The following is a 20503-nucleotide window of genomic DNA, read 5'->3' as shown; positions in this document are numbered from 1 at the left end:
TAGCTCTTTAACTTTTTCAAGAGATTCTCTGGTTTTGTGCTTTTTGTTCAGAAGTTCAATTTCCTTGCATTTGTTGTTGAGCCATAGTTCTTTTGAAATCCTAAATTCTTTCCTAGGATGGGCTGGCAATTTGGGATTTAGCCGACCAAATTGTATTCTTATTGGTTAAACCAAAATAAAAAATGATGGTACAACATGACAAAATTTCATGCCGGCTGAGGCGTCGCCCGGTTAAACAAGGTCCCCGTTGTTTTCGCCAGGGAACCAGGGCGAACAGCGAAAAGTCAGCTACTGGAACAAATCTGAAAACAAACCCCAACTCAACATCACCAGAGTTAAACATCGGTACTATCAACGTAAGAAGCCTGAATGGCAAAGAAATGGAGCTAGCTGAGGAATTAGATAAGTACCAGATCGACATAATAGGGGTGACTGAAACAAAAAAGACCAAAACTGGTGAGATCTTTCTGAGCAATAAATACAAAATGTTATATTCAGGCAATGACAATCAAGGAAAAGAAGGAGTAGCTATAGTATTCAACACAAAATACGAGGCTAATCTTCTTGAATGGCAGTCAGTCTCAAGTAGAGTAATGTGGGCAAATATGAGAATGGGGAACTGGACAATGAGACTTATTTGTGCCTATGGTCCCACAGAAGGCTCTACTAAGGTAGAAGTGGAGGAATTTTTTGAGGCTTTAGAAAAAGCAACTGACACAATGAAAAAGGAAAAGTTGGTCCTTGTTGTGGATCTAAATAGCAGAGTAGGAAATGATTGTGAGACATACAAAAATATTTTGGGAAAATTTGGAGAAAAGAGCAAAGCTAATAATAATGGCAAATATCTGTTGGATTTCTGCTCAGGACATGGACTGGTTATTACTAACACCATGTTCCAACATAAAAATGTGCACAAATTCACATGGAGAGAAGAGGCTAGGAATAAGAAAAGTCTCATTGACTATGTTTACGATGGTATTTCGCCACGAGTTTTGAGAGAATGTGCTAGGGAATTGACAGTACCTTTAACGTGGCTTTTCAATGAAAGTCTGGCTTTGGCAAAGGTGCCCAGGGAATGGAAGGAAGGTAAGATAGTGCCATTGCATAAGGGTGGTAACAGACTGGAAGTGTCTAATTATAGGCCAGTCTGTGTGTCATCAGTAGTTGTTAAGATCTTGGAGAAAGTAGTGAGGGACCGTGTACAGCATTGGGCAGATGAGGGTAATGTTATCTGTGAGAATCAACATGGATTTGTGAAAGGACGCTCTTGTTTTAGCAATATGCTAGCCTTTTATAATAAAGTTACAAGAACATTAGATGAGGGAAAGGCATATACTGCAATTTTCTTAGACTTCGCGAAGGCATTTGACAGGGTGCCACATGATAAGCCGATATTTAAGTTGCAGCACATGGATCTGGATGTCAGATTGGTCAACTGGATTCAGGATTGGCTGTCTGATAGGTATCAGAGAGTTGTGTATGGTGGAGCAGTTTCCAGGAGGCAGAGGGTTACAAGTGGGGTCCCACAGGGCTCAGTACTAGGACCTATATTGTTTAACCTTTATATCAATGACATAGTCAGTGGATTGCAGGGGGATATTCAGTTGTTTGCAGATGATGCGAAGCTGGGAAGGATTATTAGTAATCGTGCAGATGTGGTAGCCCTGCAAGAGGATTTAAATAAGCTACATAGATGGGCAAATGAATGGGGATATCAGTTTAATGCAGCAAAATGTAAGGTCTTGAGGTTTGGGAAACATCGATGGGATGCTGCATACTCTATGGGAGGAGTTATACTGGAGGAAGTAGGGGAGACAAGAGATCTGGGGTTGATGATTGATAGAAACCTGAAGTTTAGGGGACATATTGCAAAGGTGGTGAAGGTAACACAGAGGATTGCTGCTATTATGAGAAGGACACTGACCTGCAGAGATAAGAGGGTTATCATTCCGTTGTATAAGTCTCTGATCAGACCACACTTGGACTATTGTTCTCAGATTTGGTCCCCAGGATTTGAATGGGATAAATAAACTGTGGAAAGGACACAAAGACGGATGACAAAGATGGTTTCAGGACTGTACAAGGATAGTTATGAGGATCGGCTGAGAGAATGTGGACTGCAGAGTTTGGTGGATAGAAGAAGGAGAGGTGATATGATTGAGACTTTTAAACTGTTGAGAGGTGGTTACAGGGTTGACACTGGAGAGTTCTTTTACTTGGTTGATCAGCGGGAAAGAGTGATGACAAGAGGCCATCCCTGGAAGTTACGAAAGGAAACTGTGAGCAGGAGGGTAAGGAGTGGTTTCTTTGTGTGGAGGGTGGTTGAGCCGTGGAATGCATTGCCTGATGGAGTGGTGGGAGCGAGAACGGTCAGTGAGTTTAAAGAGTGGTATGATAGACTTTGTGTTTCTCAGGGGGGGACCTCCCCTCAGTGAGTCTTGACAGACTTTGTCTTAGGAAGGACCTCCCTCGATGAGTCTTTTGACTCCTTGGAGGCCTGAATAATAATAATAAAATAATAATAATAATAATGTTATTGTTGATAGTGATGTTTTCTCCCTGGTGCAGGACACCAGAGTGTACAGAGGATTTGAAATTGGAAGTGATCACTATTTAGTCTTGAGCAGGATAAAATTGAATTTCATATTGAAAAGAATAACATGTAAGAAAGTTTTAAAGCGAATAAAAGTTGAGCAGCTCTCAGATGTGAACTGTAGACTAAAATACAGAAAGATTATTGAAAAGAAAATGAAAGACTTTGAGAACAGGAATCAAACCTTGGAGATTCAGTGGCAAACTCTGAAGAAAACATTGATTGATTCTGCCAGAGAGGCATGTGGTGAGGTTGTGTGCAAGGATAAAAAAATCGGAACTCCCTAGTGGACACAGGAAGTTAAAGAGGCAGTGAAGGAAAAGAAGAAAGCATATCAAAAGTTCCTGGCAAATAAGTCAGCTTTTACTCTTACAGAATACAGAGACAAATGTAAGGAAGCTAAACAGTGTGTAAAACTAGCTAAACAAAAGTCATGGGAGGACTTTGGCAAGAATATAGAAAATAAATATCAAGAAGGTGGCAAAATATTCTGGAGGTTGTTGAAGAAGCTTAGGAATGGAGGAAAGAGTGCTGTAAAAGGAGTTAGAGATGATAAAAGTGACATGAAAACTGGAGAAAAAGATATCCTTGAAGTATGGAGTAATTACTTTGAAAAACTGCTAAATGAAACAAGCAGTGATGACAGCACAGTGATAAAAAAAAAACACTGACCAGGCATGCAGTCAGGAATACATATCCATACTTGAAGTAGAAAAAGCCATCAAAGGCTTGAAATGTGGAAAGGCAGCAGGAGTAGATGATATTTGACCAGAAATGCTGAAGTATGGTGGTAGAAAAGTCTTACAGTGGCTGCACTGCATAGTTCAGAAAGCCTGGACAGAGGGACGAATTCCCGATGATTGGAGTAGAGCTCTCATAGTACATATATATAAAAAGGGAAATATAACTGAATGTGAGAATTACAGAGGTATTTCCCTACTGAGTGTTCCTGGCAAGATCTATGCAAGTATACTTGAGAAACGGTTGAGAAGAATTGTGGAAGAAAAGCTTGGTGAAGAACAAGCTGGATTCAGGTCAAATAGAGGCTGTCAGGATCAGATCTTCACTTTACGACAAATAGTCGAGAAAGCATGGGAATACAACAAAGATCTGTATTTAAGTTTTGTCGATTTGGAAAAGGCATATGACAAGGTGCCAAGAGAGAAGCTATTCAATACGCTGCAATTATATGGTGTCAATGGGGCATTATATCAAGCAATACTTAGTCTTTATTTGAGTTGTAAGTCAGCAGTTAGAATTGAAGGAAGTACAGGAAGATGGTTTAATGTTAAATCTGGTGTGAGACAAGGATGTACATTATCCCCTCTGTTATTCATTATCTATATGGATCACATTATGAAGGAATGTGGTATTAAACCTGATATCAAAATTGGAGATGTTAATGTCAGCTCTTTGCTTTATGCGGATGATGTTATACTTCTAAATAAATCCGCTACAAGTCTGCAAGATTCTCTGACTGAATTGAATAGCTGTTGTAATAGATATGGTATGAAGGTCAGCAATACAAAGACGATGAAAATAGGCAGAATCATTGAAAATGTCAACTGTGTTGTGAATGGAGAACCTGTGGAACAAGTAAAACATTTCAGCTACTTAGGCACGATTTTTAGTGAAGATGGTAAATTAAATATAGAAATAGACAACAGAATCAGCAAAACTGGTATGGTGGGAAGTCAATTGAATAAATTCATATGGAATAAGAAAGAAATTAGTCGGAACACTTAATTAGCTGTATACAAGAGAGTGTTCAAACCAGTTTTAACTTACGGATCTGAGAGCTGGGTCAGAAGTAAAACACTTGGCCAAAGACTAGAGATCGCAGATATGAGAGTCCTGAGAAAGATTAGAGGCGTGAACAGATGGCATCAATGGCAATATCATATTAAAAACGAGGATATTAGGAAAGAACTTGACATTGTCAACATCCAGGAATGGGTTAGCAGAGCTAATCTCAGGTGGTATGGTCACTTAAATAGAATGGGAGAGGAAAGATTAGCAAAACAAGTGTTCTCTGCCAGGTTGGCAGGAAAACGACCCAGAGGACGACCAAGATATAGATGGATTGATACGGTACAAAGTGCCTTAGACGATAGAAATATAAGATCTGATAATGTTGGAGTCTTGACAAGTAACAGACTGATTTGGAGGAAAATTGTAGATAGGAAGTTAGTAATGTAATTTTTTCATGTAGTACTGTCATATCCTGTACACCTCTTGAGGGTACATGGCAGGAATTTGATGATGATGATGAAATTCTTTCCTGATCTCCTTGTTTAAGTTCTTGTATTCAGGATGATTTTTGTTTCTTTCTTTCCTCCATCATTTTCAGTATTTTGTCATTCATCCAGGGTTTACTCATCTTCTCAAATTTGGAAATTGTTTATTTTACTGCCTTTTTTTTATGCCATCTTTAAATTTCTGCCATCTATCGTCAGTCTCATCTTTAGGGTAAGGATACTTGGTGGAATCAGGAACATTAATAGCAGTGGATAGTGCCAGTTCCTTTAAAAATTTATCTTATATTTCTTGATTTTTAAGGGAGCCAAGATCATTTAAGGGTTGTGGTCTGATCCAATATCAGCTCCTGGGTATGTTTTGACTTGTAAGATGTTATTTTGGAATCATTTTTTAATCATTATATAGTCAATCTGATTCCTACAGCTGTCTCTGGGACTTTTCTATGTGTAAAGTCTTCTAGGAGGGTGGCTAAATAAAGTATTTGCTATTACCAGATTGTTTTCTTCACAGAACTGTATTAACCTTTCTCCTCTTGGATTTCTATGTTCCAAGCCCTGGTTTCCCATGCAGTAAGGATACTTGGTGGAACCGGTAAGTATTGACTCTATAATTCAGTACATTCTTAAATACCTAAGGGTATTTAAGAATGTCCATACAGTGCGTTCTGAAATGCACAGCACACTCTCTTAGGTATTTAAGAATGTCCTGCATTATAGACCAAGAAGAAGATGGATGAGAGGGAGAAAGTGTTATGACAGTGCAGAGTGATGTGATTGAGAATGAAAAAGAATATGAAAAGTTATAGTAAGAGAATTGAAATGAAGGTTGGGGCGGGGGGTAAAAAAAACTAGATTGATGAGGGATGATGTTGGTGCAGTGGCCTCAAAGTGTGGGATTGTTCTGTGTCTGTATATTAACACAGGGAGTATCAGATATAAGGGAGTTGATTTTGTTGCATTGATAGGCATTTTGTGTGTCAAATATAATTGGCATCCTTGGTCAGATAAACTTGTAAGAACAGAAATGGAGGGATATAGAATTTTCTGGAAGGATAGGATTGAGAAAATTGGCAGTAGGGAGGGGATACTGTTAATGATAACAGAAAACTTTCCCTTAAGTGGTAGTGGTGGAAAATTGTAATGTATGTTAGTTTTCAGGGCAATTTATTATGAGGTTGAAATCTAATGGGATGTTTATTAGCCTGGGAATGTAGGGATGTTAATTGTGAAATGTTTATAGGAATTCATAGTAAAAAAAAAAAAAAAAAAAGCATTCTTGATGAAAATTTTTAATTATTGGATTGGAAGAGATGGGATATGAAACAAGGAACTGAATTTTGGTTTCTGAGGGATAATTACCTTTAGAAGCATATGATGGGGGGGGGTGAGGGAAATGAGGTTTTAGTCTCTCATGAATTGTTTCTAAATTTGATATCTGTACTGTCACGTTGTAAGTGATCATGAGCCACTATTTTTGCAGGTAGTCAAGCTGGGGAAAGGTTACTTTCAGGAGAGGATGTGTAAAATGATAAAGCAAGTGATTATGGGAAGTTGTGTAATCAACATTCATTGATACAGTTGATCAGTTGCTGAGAAAATAAGCTTATGTGGTATGGGAATTGATTGCATGATATGCAGTTCCTAAGGATGCTTTTGGTTCCTAAGGAGCAGAAAGAAAGTAAAATAGTGCTGCTTCACAAGCATGGTTCTGGAACAGAAGTCTGATTATCGATCAGTGTGTATATTTTCAGTTGTAATTAGGGTATTGGTGAAGTTGGTTTGAAACAAAATACAGGATTTGACGAACATAGGATTAAGTTCTCTATGATGGTCAACATGGGTTTGTGAAAGTAGCACTCTCATCACATTTTAGGATAAGGTGATGAATGTGTTGAATAAGGGACTCATATACAGCAATATTCTTGGGGCTTGCAAAGCATTTGATAGATTGCTACATACTCGTAAGTTATTGCACAGTCTAGAAATGTGGATAATAGATTGGCTCTCTGCAATATAAGCAAGTATTTGTTTGGTTGGTGTGTGCGCACACACACAGAATATAGTTGGGAATGTCTGAGGAAAGAAACAAACTCACTTATTTGTCCAAGCAATATTCTTAGCTTGGACAAATAAGTGAGTTTGTTGTTTTAATGTTAATTAATGCCAAGGTGTGTTGCACTTGGGAGTGCAGAGATACAAGACTGTGTACCATGCTGGTGGATCTGTGCTTCCGGAAGTTGATGAGATTTAGCATCTGGAAGTGATTGGTTGCAGTGACCTAGAGTTCATATTGGCATAATGCAAGTATTTCAAAGACTATCGTGATAGCAGTAAATGCACTGTAATTCATTTAATATTGAGACTTGAAGATTCTCTTTGGTTGAAATGATCTGGATTTGAAACTCATCTAGTATGTCAAGAACCTTCATAAAATTTTGTAACTGGAGACAAGTTATCCAGTTTCATACAGAGAATGGGGTTTTCTTTACTAGAAACTCAAGATATTTCATCTTGCAGAACAGGCAGCCTTGCCTGAAAAACACTGGCAATCAGTAGTCATAATATACAGACTTCACATCCTTAGTTGCATCAGCTGTAATTCCAAATGGCAATAGCAACTTTGATAATGATCACACTGACAAGAAAGGAATTGGGAAGAGATTTTGTTTTGTCATTATGTAAAGCATTGATCAGATCACACAAGGACTGTTGTGCCCAGATTTGGTCACCAAGTTTCCATTGCAATGTTGAAACTTTGGAAAGGGTCCAGAAATGAGCAACTCGAGTATTATCAGAACTCTGGAATATAGGTTATGGGAAGATGTCGAGGGAATATAGCAAAGTTATATGGTGGATAAGCAGAAAAGAGGAGAAATGATGTTTTAGCAATGCAGGTTTACTGGATGAATACAAATGGAATTATACATAGTGGAAAGTGAGAAGCCATCCCTTGAGACAGTCCGTAAAATGAAGAAAAAAGTGGGAAGTAGTTTTTTACATGGAGAGTAGTGGATGAGTGGATAGCATTGCCTGAATGTGTTGAGTGCTAAAGTGCAAATGGGTGAAAGGCTCAGCTCATATGCTGCTTGTTTTGTGATATTTGTGAGAGTTTACACTACAGAGGTAATAGTAGTAATATGTTTTTCACATTTGAGTTGATGCATCAAAATATTCTCTAAAATATTCTTGATGATGTGACTAGATAAGATGGTGAGAAGTTCCTGGTTCGTACAGAAGAGATTCATCATAGAAGATGAACATAGCAGAATAAGAGATCATTTGTAATTGTGTAAGGAGGATGCAGGGAAGTGAGGAGCAGGCCTTTTTACTTGAAGAAAGCAGTGAATGAGTGGAATGCATTGCTTGGGTGTTGTGTGTGGTGAGTGCAGAAAGTAAATTGGTTTAAGGCATTGTGATAATGAGGATCTTTCACAATGAATTGACTGCTTAAGTCCTGATAATAAAAAATGATGGAACTTTGCTCTCTTATCTATTTTTTAAAATGCTATAATTAAAAATGTTTATTTTAGCATGAGATTTTCACTGATTTACCTTAACTCAAGCAGTGTTTTTTGTTTGTTTTGCTGGTATACATAGGATTACCAAATTTACAAATCTCATAGCTGAGAATGCATATGTGATGTCAATATAGATAAAGTAAGCAAATAACATTTTAATATATCCAGAAATTTCCTTTTAGTAGCAAAAGCTTTATTTTAATTGGCTAAAATTATAACTGAGATTTAGTTGAACTTAAAGGGATAAAATATAAGGAGTATTGTATTTCAGGGAGAATAGGATAAGTGGAAGCAGCATGAGAACTGCAAACAAAAGAAGTTTATCAAGAAGGTTGGCACATTTCAGATTATCTGGTGTGACATAGTACAGTTTTTCTTACTGGCATTTAACTTCAACTATGGGAGACAGATTGAAAGAACAGTTACTGGAAAGAAATGAGCAGTGAAACTGCTAATAGCATCTGAAGATTTGGCTATAAACCAGGAAACCATTTTGCAACCAAATGAAGAAAGCGATTACACAGTTTTGACATGGGAGATGGCTAAGCATGTTGAATTTCTGTTTAAGAAGGCATATATCTAGAACTAAACTTGGATAAAGATTAAACAAAGTATATAATTTATAGTATAACCAAGTGGAGAAACTTCCAAAAACTCATCCTCCATCTTTTCATATACCTCTGTTCTTTGGAACCGCTTTCCACATTTCCTCAAAGATACTACACATGTTAATATTTTTTTGGAACAACCTTCAATTATTCCAGATACATAACAGGTTCCTAGTTTCTTTTTTAGTCCACACATAGTACTAATGTACTGTAAAGATATCTCTTGTATGGAGTTTACTCTGATTATATACAGTATAATAATAATTATACTGTATATAGGGGAGTGAGAGGCAGGTTTTTTTTGTGCAGAGTTGTGAATGATTGGAATGCCTTGCCTGAGAGTGTGGTGTCTGCAAGGAGTTTGAGTGTGTTTAAGACACGGTATGATGAGATGTGTGTGTGATAAAAGGCCCTCCCAGATGAGTCTTTGACTCCGTGAGGTCTTGGGGCGATAATAATTATTATTAAGTGATCTATGGAGTATGAAGACTTATTGTGGATGGCCAACACTAACCATCATTCACACAATGCCTATCATACTTCTCCTTAAACTCGTTCACTGACGAAGCACACAACTGTATCTGGCAGTCCATTCTCCTCTTCTAAAAAAACTCTTATGTGTTTCTATAATATTCACTCTTTTCTACCTATCCATATTTTTTACCTAGATATGTTCAATCTATACTTAATAGGAAGAATTTTACAGACAATCGCAATCCTGGTCACTTTTTTTTTTTTTTACTACTTCCTTATTCCCAATAACCCTAGATGAAGCTAAATCATTCTTATAAAGGACTGTTTCCATATTCCTGCTTATTAGTTTGTGTTTTGGTATCTAAGTGATCTTTTGAGCTATTTTTCCCACTCTAGCAATATAATAATATAATCTCTGAATTTCATCAGAAAGATGATCAGCAAGTTCATGAGCAGTACAAAGCACAAGCAAGAAAAGTGACCAGCATGAAAACATAACCAGATAATGAGAATAAATCAGCCTAAGCAGACCAGAGTTCTTTTAGTATGTAGTGACTAAATGTAAAAATGCTTAAGAGCAGATAACTTTAGTGAATACATGCAGATGGTATGAAAGTTGACAGAACCAGCAAAATCTACAAATCACTAAATATCCCCTAATCTCATCAGTTCTTGCAATCCAGTTCCATCAATATAACACACAACTTGTAATCTCCTCATTCCAAAGTGCATAGTCATATACTTTTGCACATTGCACTGCCAACCATTATCCTTTGGCTACACTATCAACCTCAGGATCTCTTCACCATTAACTATTATCTTCTCCAGTTTAGCATAATCAACAAATAGCTGACTCTCAATATAGCAAACATCATTATAACAAACTACCAAAAAAAAAGTCTAGACTAAAATCCCATAGGCACTGTACTAAAGAAATTCACTACAGTGTACTATCTCCAATAACAATTTCTGTAATTCTTACAAATTTGTTCCAGTGAGAGTCAATAACTGAATGCTGCCTCTCCTATCATTCTTGATGTCAAGAGATGCTCTTTGGCGCACTACTTGTGAGTGTCCTTTTCCTTGATTCTGCTCCACTCCATTATATACTACTCTTTAATGTTTATTTCTCTACCACTCTCTTATCTATATCACCATGAACTACTCATCTCTGTTTACTCTGAGTCTGTGTAGCTCATTTAGTATTGACAATGCCCTTTTGTTGGAAAGATCTGGCTTCAAATCGCATGAAAAAAATCAAGAATCTTCATAAGGATATTTCAGAAACTTCATTAAGGATATACTCATATGAAGATAGGAGGAATTTTTCCTCCTGGAAACTTGAGTTTTTTTCATTGTGTAAATTGACCAGAAGAACACATAAAATTAACAGATATAATACACTGGCCTCAGTTGTTTCAGCCATACCAATAGCTGCTTGCTCCAGTTTATATAATAAAGTTTAGTGCCATATTCTGTTAAATACATTTGCAAAGTTAAGTAATGTCATTTTGTTGCTGTTTCCTTTATTCAATTTTAAAGAAAATAAAGAAAAGAAAATTACCAATGTAAGACCAATCTTCAAAGTTTGGTGTTTCTTAGGAGTATAATATTCCTCTCTATCCATTCCTGAATGTTGTCCGTTATGAACTTTTCCAGTAATTTAACTACCACCCCTGATATACTGATCAATCTATAATTTGTTGGTTTTCATACCATCTGTATGCAATGATTTGAGTGATATTCACTCAATTATTTTTACATTTAGTCATTACATAGTGAAAGAACTTGGGTCTGCTTAGGCTGATTTATTTTCATTACCTGTTTTGCCTTCCTTATCATGCTGGTCACTCTTTTTGCCTCTGTTTTGCACTCCTTGTGAACTTGCTGATCATCTTTGATATTTCTTACCTGAAACACTGCAAACCATTTCTCATACACTTCTAATATGCTTCCCTTGTTTTATCTTTATGCTAAAGCGTAGTTCCTAAGCACCTCCTAAGTTTCTCATAAATTTTTTTGTTGTTGTTGTTCCCACCCATGAAAGTTTATTTGCTGCACACCTGTAGTACATTTTGTAGCACGGACAGGCTAGGGATATATCAGTGGGGTCTCGTGCTCATTTCTTGATGGTTATGCAACCTGCACTACAAAATTCTCATTAATTTTTTAACCATATGATTGCATTTTTATCGATGTGTGAAAATTCTGAGACTGTATTGCACATCAGCGCTCATCTTAATTGGTCTAGTGCAATTAATTGTAGGATGAGAAGAGGAAAAGAGGTTTTTTTTTTTGCAAAGTATAAATAACTAACTAATAAACAGCCACTAATACATTTAGTAGTTCAGTTAAAAACTATAGGGAGAGGCTAATCCAGTGAAATAATAATGTTGATCGGGTGATTTATTTAGGCAATGCAGGAATACATGCGGGTTGATGGAGCAACAAATCATCTCATAAATTTGTTGTGCATGTTATGTGTATTTCTCTGGTTATGTATATTTTGCTTGGTTTTCTAAGAATTTTCTTTTGTTTACTGAGACTCAGTATACATTTTATGCAATAATAGAATACATAATATCTGATAATTATCAGAATTAGCCACACTTTCGGGAATCCTACATTCATTAGTTGTTGTTTTTTTTTAGTGTCAGCGGCTCTTCTGTCTTATCAATCTCGCATATTCTGGTATTTTGTTGTAGACTAAAAGCTTCTTATAATACACAGAAGTATTCATTTTTATTCAGGAATAGATAAATTTTTACTGTTTGTTTCTGAAGACTAAAATAAAAACGTCTCTATACCGTTAAAAAAAAAAAAAAAAAAAAAAAAACTTTCCAACCTCGATAGATGCTATACTGCACAAGTAAGAAAAAACAATTAGCTTTGTTTATCACTAAATACAGTAAGCAGATATTTAATATCTGTGTACTATATTTAGGAACAATTAGTGTAAGACAACTAGAACAATACACTTAGTGCAAAAAATGCATCCAGCATAACTCCCGTGGGATATGCTGGATGCATGTGAATAGAACAGATTTTTTGTAGCACTAAACATAACACCTAATTAAACACATTTCTCCTAACATCTGCTTTCAAATTTTCAGTTCCAGAAAATATGTGTAGGAGATGTTTGTAATACTTCCCCTGGATACAGAAAGCACTGCATAATACACATAGATAGCACATGTGTATTCTCTACATAGCCGAAAAAGAACACTCGACTGTAGCAGTGGAGCTCAGAATCGACGTGAGAAATTCTGCTTACTTATAAATTTCCTCAAATGCAACCTGAAGTTGATTTTCTTGCACATGAATTTTAATAGGCGATGCACTGGTTTCCTGGCAGATTCTTCAGAAAATAGTACTTTCAGTTAATTTTTCAAGCGAATGTAGTCAAAAACTGGGCCATAGAAATCCTTTAAGTTTTCTAAAATACCATCAGGAAACACCTTTCTTTGCATACTGACCATATCTTTCACTACAAAAGAGTTGAAAAAATTCAAGTTCTGAAAGTGAAGAGTATATTTCTTCCATTTCCAGGCACATGCAGTCAACTATTCCCTGGTATAATATATTATGTATATGAGAATGAAGGTAAATTCTCATCATGGAAATCCTCTGAGCTCCTGTTTGTAAGATGTAATCAATTTTTTTTTTTTTTTTTTTTTTTTCTGTAAGTGAAATTTAAACAACACATTAATTCTAAACTCTGAAGAATGAGTCCAAAAAAGTTCCAATTTGACGTTATTAATATGCATACAAAGTGTAATTAAGTCATTCTTATTTTCAATTTGTAGCTTCCAAATTTTTGAAAAGACAACCATTGTTCACCTATTTGGTTATAAAATAACAAAGGTACTAATTATTCTTTCTTTTAATAATTCTATATGCAAAGTAAGCTTTTTTGACTTATTAAAAATTTACATTTATTGTTCCAGTAATGCATTTTAAGTGTTTAATTTTATAGATGGTTGACAACAAAGAAAGGAGTAATACTATTATTTTCAATTCTTCAAAGAATGAACTATTTAATGTAAATGAAGGTTACAAAACCTTGAATAGAAGGCTCAAGAACAGTTTTAAAGTGCTCAGGTAAATTAATCACTTGGCATTTATATTTATAAAATACTTAGTATCTTTAAATATTAAACACATTTTTATTTTATTTTGTATCTCAACACATGGCAAGTTGCAGCAATGTATAGGCAAGGATTATTGGAGAAGACTTATTGATATTTTTCTTCATGGGCTAGAGATTGTAGTTATTATTATTCAGACCTCCATGGAGTCAAAAGACTCATCGTGGGAGGTTGAGAGATCTTGAGGAAGGCTTACTGCTCTCGTCAAGAAGAGAAAGAACAGATACAATAGAATGAAAGAGAAAACGAGAAGTAGGTTTGCAGTAAAAGATGACCGCTGCTTGTGTTTTAACAAATTTTAATGAAAAGTGGAGAAGTGACAGATGCTAGACATAAAAACAAACAAAAAAAAAAAAACAGACAATCTGTGATATCTGGTTGAAGTGAGTCATTGAGTGAGAAATCCTCACTACGTTGAACTTACCTCTTCTGGATAACATCAGTGTGGTTAACAAAGGTGTCAGAACAAGGTTTTTTGCCTGGAGGGTGGTGAATGAGTGGAATTCATTGCCTGACTTAGTTGTGAGCTCTTCGTCTGTAAATGAATTCAAGAAGAGATATGACAGATATTGTTTTGCTAGTTTGGGTCTCCCGCGATGAGTCTACTGACTCCATGGAGATACCCGTAATAATAATAATCAAGAATTTTTAGAGGTTTTTTGGTGCATCATCATGAACAATATTTATAAGGTTGGACAGATTTGAGAGTTATAGGATGTTACTTTTCACCTATTGTTTCATATCAGGATAGGTGAAAAAAAGCATCATACTCTGAATCGACCAACACTTTTAGATGCTGAGGAAACTGCTACCAGGAAAGCCTGGAGGTAAATGCCACATACAGATTTTAAGAAGAACTCTGATTTGTGTGTTACCCAAAAGTAGGGAAAGGTGAATTGAGATCCTCATGTCAAAAAAAGAGGGCAGAGTTGCATTTTTGTAGCATTGAAGGTGACTAGATATCTTCACCCATTAAAAAATGATATGAAAGGCTGTTTCATGCACTCAAAGATCTTGAAATAATGAAATGTGGGATCAAGCAGAGAGAAGACTTGGTAATTAATTATAGGAGGAGGAAGAATGGCAGTTTGCTGAGCAGGTCTTGATACCAGACTCAAATGCTCTGGAAATATTAAAAGCAATAGTACATTTGTTTAAGTTAAGGGATATTACATCCCATATCGTTTCTTAGCCGAATAAGAAACTCAGAGTTTCATGCCAAATATAGTAGAAACTATATAAAGTTCGGCGATTCCAAGCGTAAGCAACCTGGATACTGCAGCAACTGACCCTTAAGGTAGTGCAAGCTGAGGCAACTCATGTCAAAGGTGGAGCAAGCTCCGATCACTATTCTTGATATTTACCCATAATGTGAACTTAGCTACTAGGAGCTGTATTACTGTTCTACATTATGAGAGAAGGTCACTACCCAGACCGGTTTCAACCTTTATTGAGGTCTCATCAGTGAGTAGGGACCTAGTTAATATCAAGTTTGTAGTGAACAGAACTTACAACCCTTCTATGAGTATTGCCGAGAGGTGTCCCAATAAATTATTAGATATATGAAGAGCCAAAGGCTTCAATTCGGTGACATATGACTTGTTTAAGTTAAGGGATGTTACATCCCATATCATTTCTTATATCCTATTTATATCCCGTTTCTTATCCCATATCGTAACTTAAACAAGTCATATGTCGCCGAATTGAAGCCTTTGGCTCTTCATATATCTAATAATTTATTAGGACACCTCTCGGCAATACTCATAGAAGGGTTGTAAGTTCTGTTCGCTACAAACTTGATATTAACTATGTCTACCTACTCACTGATGAGACCTCAATAAAGGTTTAAACCGGTCTGGGTAGTGACCTTCTCTCATAATGTAGAACAGTAATACAGCTCCTAGGAGCTAAGTTCACATTATGGGTAAATATCAAGAATAGCGACCGGAGCTTACTCCACCTTTGACATGAGTTGCCTCAGCTTGCACTACCTTAAGGGTCAGTTGCTGCAGTATCCAGGTATTTGCTTACGCTTGGAATTGCTGAACTTTATATAGTTTCTACTATATTTGGCTAAGAAACGATATGGGATGTAATATCCCTTAACTTAAACAAGTCATATGTCGCCGAATTGAAGCCTTTGGCTCTTCATATATATAGCAATAGTACAATTTCTCACAACATTTTTTGGCTTGTGTCCACGGTTGGCATAGACTTAAGTGTTCTTTCATCAGTATATTATCTGTGCATCAAACAAAAAAACTGTTCATTTATTTTTCTACACAGATAAATATTGTCTATCAATTGAGTGTAGGAAAGTATTAGTGACTAGTTAATGACACTAATGTTCAGAATTGTTCTGTTACTCTATCTGGTAAACTTGTGTAATCTTAACCGCGATAAAGACAGTGTTGCATTTGTTTCGGTGTTGATTTCCATATATATATATATATATATAAACTGAATCCATTTTGGTTATCACTTAAGTACTGTCCAAGTGTGAATACCATGCAATAGCTACATAAAACATATCATTATCAAAGTGATGCCTACTCCATTAGTCTGGCTTGATAACTAGCAATGAAATGGTATACACATTGAACATGGTAGATTTCAGCTTTGTGTGGTCTAATGTGTATTTTTTATGAGAGTCCACTTCTGAAAGGTTAAAAACCTGTAGTATACAAATACTGTAGATGGATGTAATGTGTTAGGTAGTCTGAGACTCCTCCACTAGCGATAAAAATACTTTGTCTCCAGATATCATTATGGTGGTTTCATGCCAGGATGAAATTCATCTACCACCCAGAGAAGATATAGTTAGTTCTTTTGTATGATATAAAAAAATTGTAAAGAACAGAAGTAAAAGTTATAGGAATGCAATTTTGGTGTGCAGTGCATTTTAAACCATCATGTATGAGATAAAGGCCAATGAAGACAAAATTTTGTTGTATAAAAGGAAAATGTAGTTTGCATGTATATTGGCAAATTAGCTCAGGGAACACACAGGACAGTCAATTATAATGGGGAAACTAATTATGTGGACACTGTATACTGGCAGGAAGAAAGCTAACATAGAGAAGAGATTTGAATGTATGCAGCTGCTCATCATCAAATTCCTAACGTACACCTCAAGGGGTGTACAGGATATTATTATAGTACTGCCTTCCTATCAACAGTTTTTTTTTTCTCCAAATTAATCTGTTACCTGTCAAACTCCAACATTATCAAATCTTATATTTCTGTCTGCTAAGGCACTTTTTACTGTGTCAATCCACCTATATCTTGGTCTTCCTCTGGGTCTTTTTCCTGCCAACCTGGCAGCAAAAACTTGTTTTGCTAATCTTTCCTCTCATTCTGTTTAGGTGACCATCACTTGAGATTAGCACTTCTAACACATTCCTGGATGCACAATCTCAAGTTCTTTCTAATATCCTCATTTTTAATATGAGGATATTAGGAAAGATACGTTCATGCCCCTAATCTTTCTCAGGACTCTCATATCTGTAAAGTTTTATTTTTAACCCGGCTCTCAGATCTATAAGTTTAAAATTGGTTTGAACAGTGTCTTGTATACAGCTAATTTAGTGTTTTGGCTAATTTCTCTCTTATTCCATATAAATTTATTCAGATGACTTCCTACCATACCAGCTTTGTTGATTTTGTTGTCTATTTTCATATTTAATTTACCATGGGACACATCGATGGGATGCTGCATGCTCTATGAGAGGAGTTAAACTGGAGGAAGTAGGAGAAACAAGAGATCTGGGTTTGATGATTGATAGAAACCTGAAATTTAGGGGACGTATTGCAAAGGTAGTGAAGGTGACATAGAGGATTGCTGCAATAATGAGAAGGACACTGACCTGCAGAGATAAAATAGTTATCATTCCGTTTTATAAGACTCTGATCAGACCACACTTAGACTATTGTTCTCAAATCTGGTCCCCAGGATTTGAAGGGGATAAATTAACTGTGTAAAGGGTACAAAGGTGGATAACAAAGATGGTGTCGGGACTGTACAATGTTAGTTATGAGGATCGGCTGAGGGAGTGTGGACTGCAGAGTTTGGTAGATAGAAGGAGGAGGGGTGATATGATTGAGACTTTTAAACTGTTGAGAGGTGGTTACAGAGTTGACACTGGGGAGTTCTTTCACTTGGTTGAACAGCGAGAAAGAGGGTGAGGAGTGGTTTCTTTGCATGGAGGGTGGTTGAACCATGGAATGCATTGCCTGATGGAGTGGTGAGAGTGAGAACGGTCAATGCATTTAAGGAGTGGTATGATAGACTTTGTGTTTCCTAGGAGGGACCTCCCTCGATGAGTCTTGATAGACTTGTGTTTCTTAGAAAGGACCTCCCACGATGAGTCTTTTGACTCCATAAAGGCCTGAATAATAATAATAATAATCTTCACTAAAAAGTAGCTGAAATGTTTGCTTGTTCTATATATTCTCTATTGATGATACAGTTGATATTTCCAATGTTTCTGCCTATTTTCATTGTTTTGTTATTGCTGATTTTCATACTGAATTTATTATAACAGTTATTCAACTTAGTGAGGGAATCTTGTAGATTTGTATTGGATTTATTTAAAAGTATAACATTATCTGCATAAAGTAAAGAACTGAGATTAACATCTCCACTTTTGATATCGGCTTAATACCACTTTCCTTCATAATGTGATCCATTTAGATAATGAAAAAGAGAAGGGATAATGTACATCCTTGTTTGACACCAGATTTAACTTCTTCCTTACTCCCTTCAGTTCTAACTGCTGACGTACAACTCAAAGACAAGTATTGCTTGATATAATGCCCCCTTGATACTACTATATAACTGCAGTGTTTTAAATAGCTTTTCTCTTGGCACCTTGTCATATGTCTTTTGCAGGTCTACAAAACTTAAATACCGATCTTTGTTATATTCCTACAATTTCTCAACTATTTGTAAAGTGAAAATTGTCATGACAGCCTCTATTTGGTCTGAATCCAGCTTTTTCTTCACTAGGCGAAAGACCCTGCTACCTCCATATGAGATGAGCCAAATCGCTTTCATGCTACTACATAAACTAATACTTAATTATATATGCAATAAAAACCAGTTTCTCTCATTATCTCCTAAAATAAATATACTAAAGATTAAATATTGTTGTATATTTCAGTTATTATGTTGATCATCACTTTTGTAGGAAATTCCTCTTATATTTTTTTTTTTATTAGCAACAAAGAAGAATTATCTGCACAAGTGCTTGCACAAGCAGCAGTCTTTGTACTACCTGGTCCAAGAGAAAAATTTACTGAAACAGAGGTAGCCTAAATTAAAGTTTACTGTTATATATATATAAATGTGTGTGTGTGTGTGTGTGTTAGTCCTAAAAATAGCTTATTTCTCTCCCCATTCAGCATGTTTGTGGCTAGTGGGATGTTGTCATACAACTAGTGAATCCATAACATTGATGATGAAATGCATTACCAAATATACATGATGGGTGCAAAACAAGTAATCTTAATGGGTAATTTAAGTTATATGAAGATTGATGGGGAAGCGGTGAAATCCGAAGAGAAATGAAATGGGATTTATTGCACTATTGTGAGATAACTTCCTAAAAAAAAATCCTATAACAGAAGGAACTTTTTTTTATGTTGGGCCAATAGGTTGGTTCATCAACTTATAATGCATTAGTACCATATATAAGAAGAGAATTGGGAAAACGAAGAACTTGTCTACATTGACTTTTGAAGGCCTGTGCATTGTATTTCTTGGGTAACACATGGGAGGAAAGACTGTTTCACAATACAGCAGCAGTAAGAATGTAGGAGAAGGAAGTGAAACTTATTCTATGATTATGGAGTTTGACTGTGAAGGGATGTTGGTGGTAGCTGCATGTGTTTCAGTGGATTTGAGAGCAAGGAGGAATTATTGATGATAGTTCTGATGAACATTTCCCATGGAAATATTTATAGGAAATGTATGTAATAGATACTTCTCACCTGTGTGAGAGTAGTTCGAATGAGTTGGTAATCATTAATCAGTCTGATTGCTCTCTTCTGGATTTCATTGAGTATTTTTAGAAAGCTCTTAGGTGCACCTACCCAGATGTGCAAGCAGCATTTCATGGATGTGCAAATTTGTGATTTGCACAGGGTTAGTAGCTGTTTGGGAGTAAAGTAATGTCCTGAACAAAAGAAGAATCCTAATTTTTTGGATGCTAAGGAGGCAATGGTTGTAATGTGTTTGTACCAAGATAGTCTTGATGTAAAAGTAAACTCAAGGGGGTGGGGAGAGAGCTCTTCTTGCATAGACATTTGGGTGTTCTCAAAGGTAAGGCTGAGTTAATAGTTCTTTTTTGTGGGAAATAAGGCTGAACTGTTTTGCAGGTGTTGAAATTGACAAGGTTTCCTAAGAAGCCCATGCCGAAGAATGGCTTAATCAGAATTTAGGCTTTCAGAGATTGTTGCTCATATGAGTTTGGTACAATGTTTAGCAAATGAGAAGGAATGTAGTGTACTGTCATTGACAAAACTGTGTATTGTGGTCACCTGGAACACGTCATTGAGATATAAGAGGAAACAAGGTGGGTGAGAGGGCAGAACCTTGTAGGACTCCAGCATTAGTTGTATAGTTCGAAGATAGGAACCATCAGCCATCACATGCAATGTATGTCCAGTGAGAAAACTGGAAAAATAGTTGCAGAAGTCACAGGACAGACACTGAACGATCGATGCTTACAATTTGGCTCTTGTGCCAGACCTGGTCGAAAGCCTTGGAGAGTACAACCATTTGGTAGTTATATAACTTTTCCATGGTGCTTATCTAGAGGTATGGCATAGGTGTGATAATAATCAACTAATAAACAATGCCATACTGGCATTGTTTATTAGTTGATTACTTTCAAGATAGTAT

At 36.2% G+C, this 20503-nt stretch overlaps 1 protein-coding gene across 1 annotated transcript in view; it reads left to right on the top strand.

Moving 5' to 3' along the window:
- Window positions 1-20503, top strand: part of IFT52 (intraflagellar transport 52) — a 203819-nt gene that overhangs the window by 6927 nt on the left and 176389 nt on the right. The window contains exons 2-4 of the mRNA XM_090410486.1: window positions 13258-13315; window positions 13428-13552; window positions 18820-18907. Of these exons, the coding sequence (XP_090266612.1) occupies window positions 13428-13552; window positions 18820-18907 (213 nt within the window). The 5' untranslated portion in view covers window positions 13258-13315. The remainder of the gene's footprint in view (window positions 1-13257; window positions 13316-13427; window positions 13553-18819; window positions 18908-20503) is intronic.

Source organism: Typopeltis vanoorti, chromosome 20, assembly GCF_054136105.1.
Source record: "Typopeltis vanoorti isolate ZY-2024b chromosome 20, IOZ_Tvanoo_1.0, whole genome shotgun sequence".
Lineage (NCBI taxonomy): Eukaryota > Metazoa > Arthropoda > Arachnida > Uropygi > Thelyphonidae > Typopeltis > Typopeltis vanoorti.
The sequence above is the reverse complement of the archived record's forward strand: the minus strand, read 5'-3'. Positions and strand labels throughout refer to the sequence as shown.